This window comes from Bubalus kerabau, chromosome 5 (genome assembly GCF_029407905.1).
Source record: "Bubalus kerabau isolate K-KA32 ecotype Philippines breed swamp buffalo chromosome 5, PCC_UOA_SB_1v2, whole genome shotgun sequence".
Classification (NCBI taxonomy): Eukaryota; Metazoa; Chordata; class Mammalia; order Artiodactyla; family Bovidae; genus Bubalus; species Bubalus kerabau.
This window is the reverse complement of record NC_073628.1, coordinates 5690690-5704731: the sequence shown is the minus strand read 5'-3', so window position 1 is coordinate 5704731 and position 14042 is coordinate 5690690. Positions and strand designations below refer to the sequence as shown.

Below are 14042 nucleotides of genomic sequence, written 5' to 3'. Positions count from 1 at the left end.
AGTCCAGAGAAAGAACCCTCTAGGCTCAGGCTGGAGACAGAGCCCTCCAGCTGTGGAAGCAGCCCAGGCCTTGTGCTGCCCCCTGGTGGCATCTTGTGAAGGAGGGCAGGGCACTCAGCTATTGGAGTTCAACTCTTGCCACAAACAGCTGGCAGGCTGAGGGCCAGGGAAGGGCAGGGTCCCACTCAAGGTCAATGGGCAGTGGAGGCAAGGCAAAGCTAGGCTTGGTGGGCCTCCCTCCCACTCACTGTACCCGACCATCTCCCTCCAAGTGTCTTCTTTCCCTTTCTTCGTGGCCCACCCGGGCTTAGAAGCACCAGGCTCAGAGAAACTATGAACTGTGGGCTTCTCTGGTGGTCCAGTGGTTAAGATGCCATGCTTCCAGTGCAGGGGCATGGGTCTGCAGTGCACAGATAAAAATAAGTAAAATAAAATAAAAAAAAGACTACTAGCTGAGAGAACAACTCCAAATTATATTTTATTTATATAAAAAGGGCATATTTAGCAAAAGACACACTGAGAAAAGAGTTGTTATGGCCCAGGAGAAAAGGCAGGGAGGCCATGGGCCTTCTGAGGCCCTGCTGGGGGAGAAGGGGTCTGGGCAAAGTAGATAAAAGTCCTGGGTAAGTGCTGAGTGGTGGAGGCCACAGAAAGGAGACAGCTCCAGTTGGATCAACACTGTTGGCAGGTCATGGGTGAGACTCACAGTGACCTTGCTGCTAACTCTTTCGGGGGGTTCCAGTTAGTGCTGCCGACTGGAGTTAAGAGCCACCCCACTGGTTCCTGGAGGGTACCCACCAAAGGACACAGGACAGGAAGCCCAGGACGGGAAGTGCAACTCGGGGTGAAGGCCAGGGAGAAGCAGGTGCTCTGCAGTGGCCAGGAAAGGTCCAGAAGCTGAGGTGGAGTCGAGTCCTGTTACGTGCGGGCGTTCCGCTCTGTCTCTGCCAGGCACTCTCTGACGAGGGCCCGGGCATGGATGATGCCTGGGGTGGGCATGGGCAAGTAACATACAGGATCTCAGCGACCCTCCACAGTCCCAGGTCTGCCCTCCAGAGGAAGACCCCTCCCTCACACCCCGTTTCCTTTCAGTGAAAGGGACTATAATCTAATGAGGGACTCGATGACATTAGAGGTTTAGATGTTAACCAGCAAATTTACCCCGCTGAAATACAGCATTGGATGGCATCACCAGCTCAATGGACATGAGTTTGAGTAAACTCCAGGAGTTGGTGATGGACAGGGAGGCCTGGTGTGCTGCAGTCCATGGGGTCGCAAAGAGTTGGACACAACTGGGCGATTGAACTGACTGACTGAAATACAAATTCCCTGGTCCTTCCTTAGAAACTGATTCAATTTCAGTTCAGTTCCAACACCTCTCTGAATAGTGATCCTTGCCCTCGTCTAGGCTTGGCTCAGGCGGCCTCCAGAAGTCCTTCCTTCACTACCTTGTGAAGGGTTGTTCAGTGTTTGTCTCCTGGCCTCACTTACCTCTCTTCAGGCGTTCCATGGCGCTCTTGCTGCCAGCATAGGTGGGCCGGATCTCTTTGCCCATCTCTTCTATGACAGACAACAGGTCGGTGTAAGTGCTCTGGGAGCCCTGGGCGCCAGGTGGTTTCATTGCCTACGTCAAAAGAGAACAGGGCAGTGAGTTCAGGCCAACAGGGCACCTCCAGTCCTTATCCCACAGGCAATCCCTCAGCTCCACTCACCTGCACATAGCCCATGGAGGGAGGTCCAAAGTCATTAAACAGTGGTCTGAAAGGGGCAGCGGCTCCCGGCACAGAGCCCGATGGTGATGGGACACTTCCAGCTGCAAGAGGAGCGAGTAAGCGGTCAGCGCGGGTCAGGAGCGCCTCCTCCCGGCGCTCCAAGCCTCGGACTAGATTCGCCCCGATTCCCTCCAAAGGCACGCTCCATTCCAGGCCGCTAAACTTCAGGACAAGCCCCCTCCCGCTGCGCTCAGCCAACAACCCTTACGCGACCACGCCCACTTTACAGGCCAGCAAACTGAGGCTCGGCGAGGACAGGCGGCGGGCCTAGCACACTGCAGAACTCGGGTCGTCTTCTCTTCGGAGACCTTGACCGCCCGGGCAGGCAAGCAGGGATGGAGCTGGGTCCTCACCTGTCGGGACCGGGGTGCCGGGCCCAGGAGTGCTGGAGCCGGGGGTGCTGCTGGGGGCGGGGGCGATGGGCTTGTAGGACATCCCCAACTCCTGGGTGCGGCGGACGCCGGCCGGCCGCTCCTCCCGGGTTGGCTGCCTGGCCTCTGAGCCGCACTCTGATTGGCAGGCCGGCAGCACGCCCCTGGTAAATAGAGCTCGGGCCGGAAGGGCGGGCGGGCACGAACGATCCTTCACTCCCGATTGGCGCGTGGAGATGTCACTCGGCCCTCCTCATTGGCAGAGACCGGCCCCAACAGGCCGCAACCGCTGCTGATTGGCCTCCGCCTTCCGGACCTCGCACCTGTCTGCTTCGGATTGGGCGGTGGCCGACACCCTCCACAATTGGAGAGTTCGCGGCCCGGGGCCGGCGCGCTTTCAATCCGATTAGTCCTCAAGCCTAAAGGGCGGGGCTTCGGCAGCCTGAGAGCTGGGTCGTCCGCCGCGGTTCGCGCCGAGCTGGGTTCCCCGGCGCGGGTGCCGCCCTCGCACCTCACTCACGTTGCTTTGTACGTCAGCGTCCCGCTGCCCCGTCCCGGTTCGGCTGGGCTGTGGCCGCCGCTGCCGTCACAGCCGCGGCGCGCGCGCGCGCGCCTGTCCTCCGCTCTGGGTGCCGGAGGACGCAGGGCTTTGACGTTCCCAGCCCCGCGCCCCACCCCGTCCGCTTTTACGTCACCTTTCACCGGTTCCACAACCTGTCCCCATTCGCGCATGCGCCCTCCCCGAGGCCTCCCCATATGTTCCCATGGCAACGGGTCCTGCACCTACGCGGGTGATGCGTCTCTCCCTTCTAATTGCCTGGACCTCGGGTCTAGGTTGGTGTAAGGTCCAAGGGCGACTTCAAAGACTCCTCAGCCTGCCCCCTCTCCCCCCCCCTCCCCCACGCCCCGCAACCCCACCAAATCCCCATGCCGGTGACTCATAATGACAATCGCAGGAACAGCTCACCTTGAATACTCAAACTGTTTGCCGGGCCCTGTAGCATGGACCGTCCTGGATCATGGACTACAGCACCATCTGGGGTCAGACTGATGGTTGGAAGCTTACATCACGTCCGCTAGCTGTTTGGCCTTGGGCAAGTCACTTCAATAGGCCTCAGTTTCCCCGTCTGTAAAATGAAGACATTCAGTTCACTTCAGTTCAGTCGCTCAGTCGTGTCCGACTCTTTGCAACCCCATGGACTGCAGCATGCCAGGCCTCCCTGTCACATTGCCAACTCCCAGAGTTTACTCAAACTCATGTCCATCGAGTCGGTGATGCCATCCAACCATCTCATCCTCTGTTGTTCCCTTCTCCTCCTGCCTTCAATCTTCCCCAGCATCAGGGTCTTTTCCAACGAGTCAGTTCTTCGAATCAGGTGGCCAAAGTATTGGAGTTTCAGCTTCAGCATCAGTCCTGCCAATGAATATTCAGGACTGATTTCCTTTAGGATGGACTGGTTGGATTTCCTTGCAGTCCAAGGCACTCATAGGGTTGTTGTGGGGATTAAATGAATATTCATAAAGTGCCTACTGTTTCATTTCCTTTTTCCTATCCATATCTCCACTCAGATCCCACACCCCCACCCCTCCACCCCACCCCCACCCCCCACCCCCGCCCCCACCAGCTCTGTAGATTTTTTTCATGCCCAGGACATTGTTTATTCATTCAACAAACATTTTCTCACCCCATCCTCCATCTCAGGCCTTGTGCTGGACACTGATGGAAATGAACTAGTCATGGTTTCTGTCCTCAAGGAGATCCTAGTCTCCTTGGGAAGTAAAGGGAAGTAAAGCCACACAATAGAGTAAGACAGTGTGGATTCCTGGGGCAAGGAATTCCAGAGGGACAATTCCTCTGGAATTCAGAGTAAGGGTCCAGCCTTGTGACATCACAAAAAGCTTCCCAGTAGAGGTGGCTTTCAATAGGTGAGTCAACAAAGAAACTGATGTTTTTATTCAGCAATAAAAGGAAATTATCTACTCACAAAAAGACACAGACATATTGCTAAGTGAAAGAAGTCAGTCTGAAAAAGACATATGCAGTATGATGCCAATATGACATTCTGGAAAAGGAAGACTTATACAGAAGGTAAACAAAGTACTGGTTGCCAGGAGTTGGTGAGGGGTAAAATTGAGTAGGTAAAGCATAATCTGGAAATTGGAAATGAGTGGAGCCCATAAGAACAAAGACAAAAAGCACTGCACCCTAGTTGATGATGTGGTTTCCCATGGGAGTATAGGCTAACAATTCTTGATGTTGGAATGAGAAGTTACAGGTAAGTGAGGAGGAGGACGCTAGAATGATCCATGTGGTAATGGACTAGAGTTGGAGATACCAATAGGAACTCATGTTTAGCTTGATATAAATGCAGTTGGTTATATGCAGAAATACTTAAAATTTTTTATATCCACAAGTTAGTGTGCATATATATCCTCATTCTATTAGCTTAGAGTACCTAGAAACAACTTAACAGCCAGATCTTGGTTTCAAATACCATTCTCCAATAAAATGAAGCAGAGTTCCTTGGAGAAATGGCTGACTCTAGGACTGGGACCGGAAATACGCAAGATAATTCTGGAACAGCTAGTAGTGCCAGAAAGTAAGAAAACGCTAAAACAAAACTCAAAACTCCCAAACCCAAGCCCCTACAGTGATGGGGGTATGTCAGAGGGGCACAGGAGCCAAATGAAAGTGCTCTCAATGGCCAAAGGTGGAGCACTTTGAGCAAGAAAATTAATAAAATAGTACTGGATTATAACTTGTATAAAATATATATTGATATAAAAAAGAGTGAGCAAATAAATAAATGGAGAAAAGACAAATCGACCTTTAATAGGATTGGATGTAATAGGAGAAAGAAAATGAAATGAGTAATTTTATAGCACAAAAACTACTTTCAGCCAAGTGATCAACATCAGAATCAATGATGAAGTCATGTTGATAATATAGATAGTATATGTTGGGATGCGAACACCATTCTTTTTTAAATATTTATTTGGCTGTGCTGAGTCTCAGTTGTAGCATGTGGAATCTAGTTCCCCGACCAGGGCAATTGAATCCCGGCCCCCTGCACTGGGAGCCCAGAGTCTTAGCCACTGGACCACCAGGGAAGTCCCAAGAACCCCATTCTAACTGTGGTAAAAACAAGCAAATCCCAATTTAGGGACATTCTATAAAATACCTGACTGGTATTCCTTAAAACTGACAAGATAATTAAAAAAGAAAATTCTGTAAAACCATCACAACCAAGAGCACCCTAAAAAGACATGATTTCTAATGTAAATGGTGTCCTGGAAAGCACTCTGGAACAGAACAAGGGAAGAAGAGATTAAATCTGCATAAAATGTGGTCTTTAATAATAATGCGTCACTATTAGTTCATTGGGCTTCTCTGTGGGCACAGACCGTAAAGAATCTACCTGTAATGTGGGAGATCCAGGTTCAGTCCCTGGGTTGGGAAGATCCCCTGGAGAAGGGAATAGCTACCCACTCCACTATCCTGGCCTGGAGAATTCCATGGACTGTATAGTCAGTGTGGTCTCAAAGAGTCAAACACAACTGAGCAACTTTCACTTTCACAAGTGTTCTTGCCTTGAGAATTCCATGGACATGGTGGACTACATAGTCCATGGGCTCGCAAAGAATCGGACACGCCTGAGCGATTTTCACTTCACTTCACTCACAGTTCATAAGTAGTGTCAGAAGTACCATTCCAATGTAAGATGTTACTAGAGTGTCATGGTTCATTCTGTGTATCGATCTGACTGGGTCATGAGGGTGCCCAGGCCGTAGGTCCAACGTTATTTTGGAGTGTCTTGAGGGAGCGTCTGGATGAGATGCATCGAATCTGAGTACTAAGTAAAGCGAATGGGTCTTCCCAGTGTGGGCTGAAGATCTGAATGGAAAAAAAAGGCTGAGTGAGGGGGGAGTTTTGCCTGCCTGACCTTTGAGCAGGGTCACCAGGCTTCTTTCGCTCTCAGACTGGAACTTCCCACATCAACTTTTCTGGTTTTGGGGTCTCTGGGCTTGGACTGGAACTATATCACCAGGTCTCCCATATCACTAGCTTGCTGACTACAGATCTGAGGATGGCTCAGTGCCCATAATTGCCTGAGCCGATTCCTTAATAATAAATATCTTTACACTGACACGTCGCCTATTGGCTCTGTTTCTCTGGAGAGCCTTGACTAACACATGGGAGAAACTGGATGTGAGGTATTCAGGAGCTCCCTGTCCTGTCTTCAGTATAATTGTGTAAACCGGGAACTACTCTTAAATAAGTGGATTAACATCCTTATCGGGGTGATGGTTACCTGGCTGCATATGCATGCAAAAACTCACTGAACTGTACATTCATCCATGTTACTGAATGTACATTATACCTCAACTATTTAAAGTGAAACTGAGACTTCTCTGGTGGTCCAGAGGTTAAGAATCCGCCTTCCAGTTCAAGGGACATAGGCTTGATCCCTGGTCGGGAACAAAGATCCCACACGCTGCAGGGCAACTCAGCCTGAGCACTGCATCCACTGAACCTGTAAGCTCTAGAGCCCGTGCTCTGCAACGAGAGATGCCCCACATGCTGCTGCAAAGACCCTGCTGCTGCTGCTGCTAAGTCGCTTCAGTCGCGTCCAACTCTGTGCGACCCCAGAGACGGCAGCCCACCAGGCTCCCCCGTCCCTGGGATTCTCCAGGCAAGAACACTGGAGTGGGTTGCCATTACCTTCTCCAATGCATGAAAGTGAAAAGTAAAAGTGAAGTCGCTCAGTTGTGTCTGACTCCTGGTGACCCCATGGACTGCAGCCCACCAGGCTCCTCCGTCCATGGGATTTGCCAGGCAAGAGTGCTGGAGTGGGGTGCCATCGCCTTCTTCAGTGCAAAGACCCCAGTGCAGCCAAAATTAAAAATAAATAAAGTGAACTTAACGTAAAAATCTCAACTGACAGCTTCTCTTGAAAACCAGGAGATCCTGTAGCTCTAGCCTATTCCAACTGGCAGCAGCCAGTGGGGCTGGAGGGCAGGTGCCCCCTTTAGACGGGGGAGGGGTTCTTGGCTCCACATAGTTGCCGCCTGCTTATTGGTCCTTCTAGCCCTGGTCCCTGCTCCAGCTGTGTCTGCTTGGAACTTCTGGGCTAACAGCCTTTTTGGGGTGGGAGGGCGTGTGGGGGATTTAGGGGAGCTGTGGGCACTGCTGATGCCAGCAGATACACGGCAGCCAATTAAAACCTCCCCACTAACCGTCCCCCCTCCCCGGTTCCAACCATAGCGCCTACCAAGCTGGGGCCAGTGGGAGGCTGACCTTGAACAGGGTCTGCTCTTCCCCTGGCCCATGTCCATCATTCTCCCCAGCCCCTGCAGAGGGGACAGATTTCTTCTCTGGCAGCAATGCCATCTGTGCGTGCTGGTGGAGGGTAGGGGGAAGGAGGGTGGACCATGGCTCCCAGACAACCTGCAACTCCCCCCTCATCCCCAAGCCTGCCAGACTGGCAGAAGAGATCACCTAATTGGGGATTAAGGATTAATTGTGATCTGCCAAGCAAGTGGTGCTGAGGCTGCTACAGCCAGCCCTGGCACCTCGGTGTCCAAGCTCCAGACTGAGCAAGGCGCTGGTGGCTGCCTGCCTGATCTGTCTCAAGGCCATCTTGTTGGCACAATCACTGAAAGTTCCTCCCCTTTCTGGGCCTAGAGGTCAAGTTCATCCTTCCTCCCAGCAGGTGGGAATGGTGGCTGGTCATGCAGGGCTGGAAGAGGCCTCAGCCTGTCCAGGGTCCACTCTGACCTGAAGGCTCCCTTTCTGGTTGGCACTGTGACTCTATAGTCCCCAGGCCTGGCTGAAGTCCCCCTGATGCTTCTTCCTAACATGTGTGACTGCATGCCAGTTCCTCATCCTCATGGAGCCTTCCAGTGCCAGGCACAGGGACTGGATCATCCCAGGGGGCAATGGGGGACCGTGGCCAGTTTCTGGATAGGAGTGTGACAAAATGGCATTTTAGAAAGAAAAATCTGGCAGCACGTGCTGCATGGCCAGGAGCAGGGAGAGGGCAGTGGAGCTGGGAGAACTCCCGCACGTTGCTGGGACCTGGCCTCCCGGGTCCCTCGATATGGAAAATGGGGTTATGAAGACCATGGCAGGGCTGGAGTGAGGAGCTGTATCATTTGGTTTCCCTGGGAGGCAAACACCAAGATGAAGTTCGGAATGTGAAAAAGAGGAAGTGTGATGAAGAAGGATTGGGCAGAGAGTTGCTGATTTGGGGCTGACCTGACCACACCTCGGCTAACCTAGAGGGGGGAGCTTGGAACAGAGCCCACCTGTGTGCTCGGTCAGTGGCTGCAGGCTTCCGGGAAGAGTGAGGTGTGTGCCCAAAGGCTGAGATATATCCTGAAGGGGCCTGTCAGCTCCCTCACCCCCTGCAGCCCACCAGCAAATTCTTTCTTGCAGGGAGCTCTGAGCTGCGCCCCTCTAAGAGGAAATGGGAAGGAGCTTGGGAGAAGCCCTTAGGCACGTGGTCTTCGGTTGTAACCTTGGATCCAGAAGAGCATTTCACAGGGTGAGGGGCCACCATGCACCCAGCTCTGGGAGAAGCAGGTTGGGTTTACTCATCTGGGAACATTTCCCAGTACTTGCTCTGGGCTGGCTGTAGGATCTAGGGAGGGCCCCTTACCCACCCAAAGTTCACAATCGAGAGGACTTCACTTTGAGGGCCAGATACCTGCAGGATGAACAAGTGAGCAGTGGAAGCTGTGTCCCCAGCTCGAAGATGCTTTATTGTCAGAGAAACAGAGCTGGGCAAAGGGGCTTGGTGGAGGAGGGGGGTGGGGGTGTTGCAGGCAAGGGCTGTGCACACTGGCCAGGGCAGGGAGAAGAGGGGGAGGGGTCCCAGCTGGAGGTGAGGGGCTCCAAGAACACACTGGCAGGCAGTGGCTCTGGTCCCAAGTCCTGTCTGCTGCTTCCAGCTTCTGTGCAGGCTCAGCGAGACATCATTCGCACAAACTCTGCCAGGACAAAGCCAACATTTCAGTCTGCTCTCTGGACCTCGACACCCTGGAGTGAGGCGAAGATACTGGCTTTGAGGTGGGAGGGGGTGTGGTCAAGGGCAGGGCCTGCAACGGAGTCCCCTGAATTTGGTGGAGAATAGGCCAGGAAGAGGGGCTTTGTCTTTGGGGGAAAAAAAATCTTGTAACTGAACCTACTTTCCTCTTTGCTTTGGCTGCTAGGAAGCTTGGGAACACTTTTGGGCCTACCTTGGAGAATTTCTACACACTGACTTTCCTTATGTGTGTTTAGTCGCTCAGTCGCGTCTGACTCGTTGTGACCCTATGAACTGTAACCCGCCAGGCTCCTCTGTCCATGGACTACTCCAAGCAAGAATACTGGAGTGGGTAGCCATTGCCTTCTCCAGGGGATCTTCTTGACCCAGGGATTGAACCTTGGTCTCCTGCATTGCAGGCAGATTCTTTACTGTCTGAGCCACCAGGGAAGCCCTGACTTTCCGTGAAAGTGAAAGTTGCTCAGTTGTGTTTGGCTCTTTTCGACCCCATGGACTATACAGTCCTTGGAATTCTCCAGGCCAGAATACTGGAGTGGGTAGCCTTTCCCTTCTCCAGGGGATCTTCCCAACCCAGGGATCGAACCCAGGTTGCCTGCATTGTAGGCGGATTCTTTACCAGCTGAGCCACAACGGAAGCCCAAGAATACTGGAGTGGGTAGTCTGTCCCTTCTCCCACAGATCTTCCCGACCCCAGGAATCAAACTGGGGTCTCCTGCATTGCGGGTGGATTCTTTACCAGCTGAGCTATGAGGGAAGACTTGACTTTCCTTGGCTTCCTTTTATTATTTAATCCTTGTTTTCCCTCTGTTGGGAAGGGGTAGGCTTCCTGGATCTAGACGCTGGCTCCATCCACTTCTTTTGCTAAGCACCCTCGCTTCCCTAAGAACCGACTTTCTCCTCCTTGTGGGGTTAAGCCTGGCTTCCTCCCAGGTTCTCCTGATGGTTAGCCGGCAGAGGAGATAGGTGTGCTTAGCACAGAGCCTGACACACACACAGCGCTTGAGGCTCTTCCTCTGTGAAAACTCGCGCAGGGTCCGCAGTGCTGAGCATGGGGGAGCGGTGCGCGGTACCTTCGAAGTCCACCAGTCCGTCCCCGTTGAGGTCAATGTCGCGGAGGATCTCGTCCACCTCCCGCTGGCTGAGCCGCTCTCCCAGCAGGGCCTTCAGGGCCGCCCGGAGCTCACCCAAGCTGATGCAGCCGTCCCCGTTGGTGTCGAACTGCGGCGACACCGGGTCACGAACCAGTCATTGATTCGCGCGGCCCCGCCCTCGCCGCGGACACGCAGGCCCCGCCCGCGCCAGCCCCGGAGACCCCACCTCCCGGAAGGCGTCCCGCAGCTCCCGGACTCCGATCATGTCCGCGGTCTCCGCTAGCAGCTTGGGGCCCATCAGCTCCACAAAGTCTTCAAAGTCCACCTTCCCTCCACCTGGGGGCCACGCCCAGAAGAGACCCGGAACCATCAGAGACCCCTGCCCAGCCCTGGCCTCCTCCGCCCTCCCCTCCTGGCCTGTGTCCCTCTCCCCGCCCCACTGAATGGGCCTTTCCCTCCCTCTGGGTCTCCTAGGCTGTGTCTCCTGCTGGCTTTCCTTAATTTTCCTGAAGAGCTCAGTTGGGCTCAAGTTCCTGACTCCAGTGACCTGGCTGTGTGACCTTAGGCAAGTCACGGGGACCTTTCAGAGACTGTGGCTGCGTGCTAAGTCGCTTCAGTTGTGTCCAACTCTTTGTGACTCCATGGACTGCAGCCCGCCAGTCTCCTCTGTCCATGGGATTTCCCAGACAAGAGTACTGGAGTGGGGTTGCTATTTTCTTCTCCAGAGGATCTTCCCAACCTAGGGTTTGAACCCCGGTCTCTTAAGCCTGCTCCGTTGATAGGCAGTTTCTTTACCACTAGCGGAGACTGTTGCCTCATCTAAAAAGTGGGCATGCTAGCCCTTGACCCACCCACCTCACGGGGGATGGTGAGATCTCTGGAGGCAGAGAGCTTGCTGTGAGAACGATCAAAGTCCCAGGTTCTGGGAGCCAACCTGTGTAGCCACCTCGGTTCCCTGAGCTGCCTGGCTGCCCTGACCATGGTCATGGCCTCTGGAGAACTGGGGGTGGGACAGGTCTCAGGCACATACTGATTTGCTGGGAGATCTCGATGAGCTCCATCTCGGTGGGCATGTAGCCCAGCGTCCGCATGCAGGCCCCAAGCTCCCGGTAGCCGATGTAGCCGTCCTGGTCTCGGTCAAACTCCTGAAAGGCGGCCTGCAGCTCTGCCAGGCAGGGCGGGGTCAGTCCTTTCCGCACGTCCCCTGGGACCCCAGCCTGGATTAGACCTTCTCACCTTGGTCCTGTCATGTCCTGCTTTCTAAACAGTTGTTTCTCTTTGCTACCCCAGGGTCTTTGCAAATGTTATTCCTTTCATTCACTGTGCAAATATTTAAGGGACATCTGCTCTGTGCCAAGTGCTACTCTCGGTACTGCAGATGTGGCGGTGAAGAAAGAAAAAGATGAAGGAGAGAAAGAGAGAGGGAGGGGAAGAAAGAGAGAAAGGGAGAAAGAAAAGAAGGAAGGAAGAGAGGAAGGAGAGAAAGGAGAGAGTGAAGGAGGTGAGAAAGAAAGAGAGAGGGAAAAACAATCCTTGACCTCATGGAGCTCACATTCTGGAACATTCTTGGTCTTTATGCCACCTATTCAAGGAGGTCTTCCCTCTCAATTCAGTCCCCTCTGGCTCCTCTGATCACTTCCTTGAGAGCGCATAGCACCATTTGTACTGGCAGTTGACCTGTTGACATCTCTCTCCAGAGGACACAGGCCAGATCTATCTGGTTGGCCACGTTTCCCAGTACTCAGAACTGGGCCAGGCCCACAGTGGGCACCCAGGAAGTGTTCGCTGGATGAATAAAAGGGGGACCATGTCCCACCGGGCAAATAGAAGCAGGAAACTGACATCTGGGGGTTCTCTCAACCCCGCCCTGCTCAGTCTGGTCCCCATCTTCCCGCTTGGATCCCCTCCAGCCTGCTTGCTCCCAGTTCCTCCTGGAGACTGCTCGGACCCCCACCCAGTGCCCCCCACTCCGGAAACTCTAGTTCTTTCCCCAACCCTTTACCTTCAATCTCCTCTGGCCGCAGCTCCCGGTCCTGAGGGAAGACAGAAGGGTTAAGAATTCCCTGGACAACCCCCCAGGTACCTGCACCTCCTCTTTCTGGTTCTCTGGGGCCCCCCACTCAGCCCCACAACATACAGGCACTCCTTCCCGCCCACCATTTATGCTGATGGGCTGGGCATCTGGGCCCCCCTTCCTGTCCCCTGTGCCCTCCTTCTGGAGCTCCGTTAGCCAGAGATGGAGCTGGGGTTGGGCAGACCCTCCGGCTTGGCCATGTCTCTCTTGTTCTCTCTATTCCTCTTTGGGGGCCCTGTCCCTTCCCTGCCCATCCCCTTGGTGGCTCCTGTCTCTGCTGTTTCTCTGAGACACTCTCTGCCCCCCTCTTCTCTCTTTCCTGGCCTGTTTCCCCAGGTCCCCCCCGTTTTGATCTTATGTCTGTTTCTCCATGCCTCTCTCTCCCCCACATTCCTAGATTGGTGAGCCTTTGCTCTGAGATCCCCACTCAGTCCTCTCCCCCCCCCATCAAGGAGAGGCAAAACGTGGGGGCAAGGGTAGGGACCGGAGGCAGGCAGGTGGTGGCCGTACATACGAGCTGGGTGGCGGCGATGCTGGGCCGCAGAAAGATGCAGGCGGGCCCCACCACGCTGCTGAGCACGGAGTAGCCCTGGACGCCCGGCCCAGGGGCCCCCGGCTCCTCGGGACTGGGGCTGGGGCTGGGGCTGGGGCCCAGGCCATGGCGGGACCCCCCTGGGGGGGAGCCAGGCCACTGCCAGCGGTCCTGCAGCAGAGCCAGCCATGAGCTGGGGCAGTGACCCCTCTCCACCCTCACTTGCCAGCCTCTCCCGTCGTTAGAACCCAGCACGGGACAGTGGAACCTCATCATCAATACTCTTGACGAGAAGGGTCCACTCCCTTACTGTTCAGTGGGGCAAACCAGGGCCCAGAAAAGGGGCAAGGCACAGGGCCATGGTCACTTCAGAGGGCAAGGGCAGCAGCAGGAAGGGGGCAGTTGGATGGGCAGTTGGGTGGCCTGACGAGCTTGGCAGCAGAAGGCCCAGAGGTCTGCAGGAGCCAAGACTACGATGGGTCAGAGTCTGGGGTCTGCCAGGGAAGATCTTGGTCGACAGTGGTGGGCGCCAACCCACTCATCCCCCTGCTGTGCCCACCTGTGACCCCAGTTGGGCCCTGCCCACCCCATCAGACCCTTTCAGGGTCCAGCCCAGCCTCCCGGCCTTGGCTTCTCCCCCTTAACCCTCCTACCTTAGGCGCCCGGTGCCGGGGCCGCTTGGCACAGTTTCCCATGGGCCCTTGAACCATGCCAGGCCTGGAGTCCCGGGGGCAGCCCAAGGCTGGGCCTCAGAGGATGCTGTGGGCTCCCACCGGCTCCCAGTGAGAGTCTGAGATCACTGCAGGGGATTTTCCGAGGGTTTTGTGGGGAAGATCGCGGGCGGGTGGGCAGGCGGAGAGCCCGGGGCACAGGGGCTTGGGTCCTAATCTGGGATTATCTCTGAGCATCTCTGCTGGTGAGGGTGGCCACTTGGGGCGCAAGGCCCCCCCCTGGAAGGCACAGCTTCCCTGTGCTCACTCCTGAGGGTCTTGCAGACACGCCCTCTCCAGCATTCTCTCCCACCAGCCCAATCTGGAGAGATTTAATGTCTTCAGAAGCAGGGCCTAGACCTGGGAGGAGGAAGCCAGGTGCCTTGATTGCCAGGGTGGGCTGAGTCATCTCTCCAGGGAATGGCAGACCCAGGAAGCACCTG

At 54.8% G+C, this 14042-nt stretch overlaps 2 protein-coding genes across 5 annotated transcripts; both read right to left on the bottom strand.

Moving 5' to 3' along the window:
- Positions 1–453: 453 nt before the first annotated feature.
- CDK2AP2 (cyclin dependent kinase 2 associated protein 2) lies at positions 454–2754 on the bottom strand. 2 transcript variants are annotated; one of them, XM_055583301.1, is made up of 4 exons: positions 2126–2754; positions 1713–1813; positions 1492–1624; positions 454–986 (listed from the first exon to the last, which is right to left on the bottom strand). In XM_055583301.1, exons 1-4 carry the CDS (start codon positions 2205–2207, stop codon positions 919–921), a joined length of 384 nt encoding a protein of 127 aa, XP_055439276.1. In that variant the 5' UTR covers positions 2208–2754; the 3' UTR covers positions 454–918. The 2 variants fall into 2 exon arrangements, with proteins under 2 accessions (XP_055439276.1, XP_055439277.1); XM_055583302.1 differs by having other exon boundaries at positions 2000–2138.
- A 6187-nt stretch (positions 2755–8941) lies between these two features.
- Positions 8942–13599, bottom strand: CABP2 (calcium binding protein 2). Of its 3 annotated transcripts, XM_055583298.1 has the most exons (7): positions 13543–13599; positions 12872–13060; positions 12286–12316; positions 11314–11448; positions 10510–10619; positions 10263–10410; positions 8942–9136 (listed from the first exon to the last, which is right to left on the bottom strand). In XM_055583298.1, the coding sequence occupies exons 1-7, from the start codon at positions 13597–13599 to the stop codon at positions 9111–9113; spliced, it is 696 nt and encodes a 231-aa protein (XP_055439273.1). In that variant the 3' UTR covers positions 8942–9110. The 3 variants fall into 3 exon arrangements, with proteins under 3 accessions (XP_055439273.1, XP_055439274.1, XP_055439275.1); XM_055583299.1 differs by lacking the exon at positions 12872–13060; XM_055583300.1 differs by lacking the exon at positions 12872–13060 and having other exon boundaries at positions 11308–11448; positions 13543–13584.
- Between the last annotated feature and the right edge of the window lie 443 nt (positions 13600–14042).